The sequence below is a fragment of the Dipteris shenzhenensis genome, chromosome 7 (genome assembly GCF_047967505.1).
Source record: "Dipteris shenzhenensis isolate YYH24624 ecotype China chromosome 7, Dip_SZ_1.0, whole genome shotgun sequence".
NCBI classification, from domain to species: domain Eukaryota; kingdom Viridiplantae; phylum Streptophyta; class Polypodiopsida; order Gleicheniales; family Dipteridaceae; genus Dipteris; species Dipteris shenzhenensis.
In genome coordinates, this window is record NC_141602.1 from 54,177,875 (window position 1) to 54,185,462 (window position 7,588).

The window sequence follows — 7,588 nt, forward strand, 5'->3', positions numbered from 1 at the left end:
TCCTTCTCTTATGCTCATGCATAAGCATAAGCATGAGCATATGTCTCCTTCTCTTATGCTTATGCTTATGCTCATGCATGAGCGTACATCTCCCTCATTCAATCTCTTTTTCACTTTCCCTCCCTCTTTTCCCTCTTTCAATCTCCTCTTTTCCTTCTCTCTTTCCCCCCCTCTTTTCCCTCTTTCAATCTCTCTTTCCTTCTCCTCTTTTCCTCCTTTCCTCTCTCTTTCCCCCCCTCTTTTCCTGCTTTTCCTTCTCTCATGAGCATGTCTCATTTTCGTCTTTCGATCATAAGCATATGTATTTGCCTATGCCTATGCCTATGCCTATGCCTATGCTTATGTTTGTTTTTTGTTTTTTGTTTTCGTGTTTGTGTCTATGTTAGATGGGATCACGTCGCACGTCCGATGAGTACGGACAGCCTCGTAGGAGGAGACATCACGATCTCTATGCTCCAGAGGACTTTAATTCCTCTAAGGCGACACCTGAGGGGACTACCTCTGGTCTAACTCCTCTCAAATCTAGCACTGCGACTCTAACTCCTCTCGAACCTAGCACTGCGACTCCGACTCCTCTCGGACATAGCACTGTGACTACCCCTCGGGGAACTCCTTTGCTAGTAGCACATGGCTTTGTCGAGAGTCCCGACGAGTTTGTAGCGCAAATGACCGATGAGGAGGTAGTGAGATTCTTCTCTCTGCTATCTCACAGGACCTCAGCAATTCCCTTTCCTACACTGACGGCTGGACCTACTGCCCAGCCGTCCCCTCGTGCCCCTTCGACCGAGGGGTCATCACCTGTGCATGCCTGTCGTAAGGGAAGGAAGAGTAGGACAAGCCGATTATGTTGTGCTGACTCAGGAGATGTAGACGAGTCAGCACACTCACATCCCTACAGGTCTCCACTTGGTCCTGAGACACAGTATCAGTCAGGTCCCTTGCCCTCTCCTACTCCCACTACTACTCCTCGCTCCGAAAGCCCTCGCACAACTCCGAAAGGGCAAAGCAGTGATGGCCACCATGAGGTAGTTAATGAGCCATCACTTCAAGAGCGGCATTGCTACCGATTGGCGGTATCAAGATGACCAAAAGAAGTAGGCGGCCATCGATGAATTAAAACAAAAATACCCTAACCCGCCAAATTGGGATTTTAATGAGAATTATATGCAAGAGCGCATGGGTTTGGTCTTGAAGCATCGTAGATCAACCTTGCGTACTTCCATCACAAAGGGGGTGGCTAAACCCAGTTGGGCAGACAAAGCTGATTGGAAGTTCTTCAAGAAGCAGAATAGGGACCATTTCGAAATGTTCGAGGGTCAGAGGAGGGCTGCGAGGAGACGGCTGGACATCGTAGGTACTTCGCACTTTGGTGCAGACCGATGGTTGGCATTCGAGGCAACCGTGGTAAGTCTACTTGTTCTCATTATGTATTGTTCTATTTGTTTTATTATATATTACATGCACTTTATCTAACTCTCATAAATTGGATCCACAGCAAGCTGCGATGGGTCGTCTTCCTACAGATGTAGAGACGCGATGCACGTTTCGCATAGGAATAAAGCCATGGTTTATTGAGCAAGAGGCAATGGGAGCGACAGTCGATTGGGCTGAGGTGGCTGCTCGCACAGTATAAGTCTACTCCTACTTGTAATCTCACTTTTTAAATTGTTTTATTCTTTAAGTTCCAATCTAATTTTCAATTTATATGGTTCACTCTTAGGGTCAAAGCTCGAGCGTCCCATCACCGCGAGCGATCACTAAGGCCAGGGATCAGACGCACGTGACGAGGATCAGGGAGAAGGTGCAGCTCACGAGGACCAACGATCAGGCTAACAAAATGAGGACGAGGACGAGGACGATGAGGACGATTCGAATGAGTAGTAGTAGTAGTAGTATTAGTAGTAGCAGTTTGCATATACTTCGCCATGTATGTCATTTTGTATATCCGCTCGTTTGAGCAATTTTGTATCACCCTTTTTGATAGGGTAATTTTGTAACAAACAATGTTGTATATGTTCGACATGTATATGCTTTTGTTGCTCGATCATTTCATTTGAGCGATTTTGTATCACCCTTTTCGCAAGGGAAATTTTGTAATAAAAAACTTTTTTTTGTAATTACAAAAAAAAACAAAACATTAGTGGGGCAAAACAGGGCTTCCTATGGCCCTATTTAGCCCCACTAATGCTTTTTCTTTAGTTCTGTTAATCGTCGCTATATAGCGACGTTTACCAGTGTCTCTATATAGCGACAATTATCAGTGTCGCTATATAGCGACGTTTATCAACATCGCTATATAGCGACGGTTTATAGCGACCGTTATTTTTCGACGCTTTTAACGACTTTAATAACGACGTTTGCGCCTGTTTAAAAAAAAAATTAATGTAAAAAACGTCGATATTTTCGTCGGAAAAGGGCCTATGCCTTGTAGTGTTTGTTATACATTAAGCTTACTGGCACAGTTTATGGCAACAGTCTCACTAGAATGCAGCCAAAAGAGTCTTGAGATACATCAGAGGTACAATATAGTTTGGGATAGAATACAGAGGAAGTCATCCATGGTTGCATGGATACTGTGATAGTGACTATGTCGGAGATCACGAGACCAGGAGATCCACACAGGGATATGCATTCTTCCTTGGTCAAGGTGCTATACCATGGTTGTCAAACAAATAGCCAAGTTCTGTTTCTTTATCTTTGACTGAAGCAGAATATAGAGCACTCACTACAGGTGCATGTGAAGCTATATGGCTTAGAAGACTATTGTCAGAAATAGATTACTTTGATGAGTCAAAGACAACAACAATATATTATGATAATAAATTGGCTCAAGCATTGGCCAAGAATCTAGTATACCACCACTCCAGGACAAAGCACATTGATGTCAGAGAGCTTGGTGACATCACACTACAGCATTGTGATAGCAAAGAGAATGTTGCAGACAGCTTTACCAAACCACTCGGTAAATAGCTTTTCGAGAAACACCGACTAGCTCTTGGTTTGACGCAAAGGAAGGACATTCCCATTAAAGAGGTGTGATGGAATGTAATGTTCATTCCTTCTTCGATTCCCCAGAATCATCATCTTGAGGGAAGGCCTACTTCATGATGTTGATCTTGAGGGAAGCTGTCGAGAGTTCACGATCAAAATCATGTGATCATGTGTGCATAACCCATCATGTGATCATATGTGCATAGCACTAAGCCAATAGAGTGCTATAAAGGAAAGCGTTAGATGCCCTAGCCCTAACCCTAAATGGATTTGTATATATTCTACATTTTTAACTAAATCTATGTACAGTTAGTCATTTGTAGTGTGCTCTCTAGCTATGCCCTCTCTCCTCATCTCCACTCTTCTCCTCTCCCCTCTTCATATTTTGTCACGTCATATCTATTACACCATGTTCCAAAGTGATGTATAGTACATTTACTAATATGGAGAGTATGGAGGATGATAATGTCCATGCAGGTGATGATGATCATGATACGAGAGACAAGGATGATCATGAGATAGGAGATACATATATTTAGGCCATTACCCATGAGGACGAGCCTGCCATTGGTGATGCTAATTTCGATGAGCATTCGATGAGCATAGTAGCACAAGTAGTAGTGGGCTGAATGTATTTGTAGATCTCCACATTGGTTTGGATATTGAAGTAGATAGTTTGGCAAGGGTTGATCTTATTGACGATGATATCAAACTCTAGCCCATCATTGTTTCATTCAAATTTCTTACATATTGGCAAAACTATTTTATATATTGTCTCATTCTCCTCGCCTCACTTAATTATTGTACATGTGCGTTTGGCAAAAAGCATATTATGGTGTATGACATGTGCATAGCATTGATATTTTTATTAAATTAGGTGCTTTGGTAATCATGGGCAATATTTGGCAAGCCATGATGCACATTTATCAGCCAGCAGTAAAATTTTAAACTTTGTTGGCCATTTAAAAATGTGTCTAAAAGCATGTCTATTATACAACACAGATGCGCTATTAAACACATGTATAATTGCAATTGTAGACACTTGTTTAAATGTGCTAATAGACGCGCGCATAATTTCATTAACTCTATCAGTGCTTATAGACATGCCGCTATTTTCTACATCTATCGAGCGCATCTACGGATGCATTGTGTTGTTGCGAAATTTACGTAAATTTGAGTTCTCTAAGTATTTATTCTCCATATTTGATTAATTTTTTAATTGATATTTTTAAGCTATTCTATGACTGAATCAATTGTATGATCCATTTATTATTGGGATTATTAAATCTAAGCGCGTGTGCACACACACACAATTTCCTTGCATTGACTGTTCTACTCACACATATAACCTTACCCTTCCCTTTTACACTCACTCATATAACCCTAACACATCCCCCCTTCCTATCCACTTTCCACCTTTTACCTACCACCCACGAATCCTTCTCACATGCTTTCTCTTAGATGTGACCTTCCCGCCGCTGCTTTCTTGTACTTATCTCTGGTGCATCATCATGCAAGCTCTCGCTTGGCCAACTTGTACTTTCAGGTGCTCATTTCTTTGATCCTTCTCTAGCTCCTATTGCATGAATGATTGCATGGTCCCTTCTTAGCTTAGGGCACCTACTTGGATCATCCGGATTGCATGAGCGAATAGCGAATAGCGATCCCAAAACTGTAGGAAGGGCTTCAGCTTATGGCTACTGGTGGAACTGTAGGAAGGGCTTCGACTTATGCCTCTTGTGCCTACCTTTTGTCCACATGTCTCTCTCTCTCTCTCTCTCTCTCTCTCTCATGAAGGTACCTCAAAGAGTGAAGACTTTTAGTCTTTCTCTCTCTAGATTTTGATTTTACAAGTATGACCAGATCTCTTCTAATCTTCTAGAGAGGATTTTAGGTATCCTCATGTCGCTAGATTTCTCAAATTATATTCCAAGATCAAGATATTATAAACGAAGCTTTGCCACTACTCCACACACGCATTTATCGATCCTTGGCACCACAAAGTCAACAATAAGTGCAAGGATAGAGCTCATTTTCATGCATGGCAAAATATGTGTCGATCCTATTGCACACATAGACACTTGTGTACACAAATATTAAAGACGCATGGGTACATATAGGTGCACACACTACATCTTTAAAGAGAAGCATTATCAATACCATTTAGACTAGATTCACTTCATTTAGACTCTGCCTCTCATTTGAGTCATGAACAACTAGTCTAGGTCTTTGTCCAAACAAGTTACCATCAATAGGTACCCCCCATAAATAAGAAATTGTCTCGAAATTGTGGAGAAGTATGAAAGCCTCAAGTGAGTTATTTTTTTCTTATTGTCTCATGTGAGGTCCATGTGCAGATTTATATTGAGCTACCGCTTTGCCCTAGGGTGGTAATTTACATTTGATTAACATAGAAATGTTTTTGGTTGGATGTTTTCTTCTATGATAATTTATGCTTTATATGGGGTTCTAGAGAGTTGAGGATTTGTATGAATGGATAGCCTAAGTCAAATCTAGTCAATTGTAGCTCCGTGTAAGTGCATTAAGGGAAGCTTAATATCGCATCTCTCCTAGATTTTCAATTGGATGTTTTACTTCTATGATGAATGCTATAGGGATAGTTTTTCAATTGTGTGGATACACATAGTCCTAGGTCAAAGCTAGTTCATTGTAGCTTCGTGTAAATCATGTGTTAAGTGAAGCTTGATATCATATTTCTCCTACACTTTTGGTTGGATGTTTCCTCCTCTATGAATGGTTTAGAGAGAGTTTTTGACCTGTGTGGATGGGGATAGCCTAGGTCAAAGCTCGTCTAAGTGTGTAGAGCGAAGCTTAGTATAGTGTGAATGACGTCAAACGTATAAGTCAATTGAAGCTATCACTGTGAATGGGAGGTCAAACATCGTCAATTGTAGCTTTGTGTGTGTTAAGTCATTCGATAGCCTAGGTTAAAGCAGGTCAATGGAAGCTTAGCCGAGGTCAAAGCTAGTCAATTATCACTGTGTTAAGTGAAGCTTAATGTCAGTGTGAATGGCATGCTTAGTGTCGGGTTGAGTGGGCTTACACGCGGATGGAGGTGCATGGCATGCAGACCACGTCTCCAATACTTCCGTTGTCATGGCATTGGATCTCATCTCCTGCACCTGTCGTTGCCATCACTAGAAGCTGCCTGAATTCGCGTCTGCTTTGCTTATCTCCGTATAACCTCCGCATCCATCTTTTCCTCGAGTTTTTCCTCGTCCATCCGTACTAGAGCTTGGACACGCAGCGGCTTTCGTATCCAGCATGGATATCTTACAGATCTTTCTCAACCTCACGGTCCCTACTACCGGTTTCTTCTTCCTCCTCGCATCTATGCCAACCATCTTTTTCATGCGCTTTACGAGAAGAGTTGCGGGTTACCTTTTGAGAGAGAACGTGCGCGGAAAGGTCATCCTCATCACAGGGGCCTCTTCAGGAATCGGTGAGGTATATCAGTTTGATTTGTTAATGTGAGGACGCAGTAGTTTTTGTAATGATTCAAGACGCACGAGTCTTGTTGCTCTTTTCCCATGATCTCTTGGGCATGGTATGCAGCATGTAGCCTATCAGTATGCGAAAAAGGGAGCCATCCTAGTACTGGTCGCTCGTAGAGAAGAAAGGCTCAAGGCTGTGGCAGACAGAGCAAAGAAACTTGGAGCTATGAATGCACGCGTCATGACGGGAGATGTTGCAAAAGAAGAAGACTGCAGGCGGTTCATTGATGAAACAATTCAGCGGTTTGGGCACTGTGCGTTCAATCCAAACGCGGTTCTTTCCTCATTCTTGATGGCTTTTTTATCAGTAACAAGGCTTGTGCGCAGATGTTGACAAGTTGTCTGCGTGCGGACATGCTGCAGTGGATCATCTGGTCAACAACGCCGGTATATCGCATAGCTTCCTCTTCGAAGAAGCAGCAGACATATCATCACTGACTCCAGTGATGGTGCGCCAACCTTCACCATAAGTCTCCTAGCAGCGAAATCTAAAACTCTGCAGTAGTTAAACTGACGCTTTTCTTTCCATCTCTGCCTGAATGGTGCTGCTGGCATCATTGTGCAGGATATAACTTTCTGGGGTAATATATATACCACGTTCTATGCACTGCCGCACCTGAGGCGGACCAGGGGGAAGATTGTAGTAAATTCTTCTGTAGTTGCCTGTCTTCCCATTCCAAGGATGAGTGTATACAACGTAAGTTCTTGTTAAAGAATTTGTTTTTTTGTTGCTATGGCGAGCTCTTGAATGGGTTCAAGTTGCTGACCAGATGGTGATCATAGTATATGACTGATTAAACTTAGGACATCAGAGCCTTCACAGAGTTCTTTTTCCCAAGCAATTGTAGTCCGTTCAGAGGCAACCAAGAACTCCCGACAGAAATGTGGACGCAAATGTGCTATGACCTGATATTTTGATCCATTAGTATTTAGAAATTACTATTGCTACACGATATTACAAACCTTAAATACTTTTACCCTGAGCTACCATAAACGGTTGTCTTTTTTTGTGATTTTTCTTTATACATTTGATCGTAGATGTGTTACACCTTTTTCAGGCTGCGAAAGCTGGAATTTTCAAC

At 42.1% G+C, this 7,588-nt stretch overlaps 1 protein-coding gene across 1 annotated transcript in view; it reads left to right on the plus strand.

Moving 5' to 3' along the window:
• Nucleotides 1-6,276: 6,276 nt before the first annotated feature.
• The window catches only part of LOC147900508 (11-beta-hydroxysteroid dehydrogenase-like), a 1,905-nt gene continuing 593 nt past the window's right edge, over nt 6,277-7,588 (plus strand). The window contains exons 1-5 of the mRNA XM_087376665.1: nt 6,277-6,459; nt 6,568-6,760; nt 6,870-6,955; nt 7,072-7,203; nt 7,565-7,588. The exon at nt 7,565-7,588 is cut by the window's right edge and continues 141 nt beyond it. Of these exons, the coding sequence (XP_087232791.1) occupies nt 6,277-6,459; nt 6,568-6,760; nt 6,870-6,955; nt 7,072-7,203; nt 7,565-7,588 (618 nt within the window). The remainder of the gene's footprint in view (nt 6,460-6,567; nt 6,761-6,869; nt 6,956-7,071; nt 7,204-7,564) is intronic.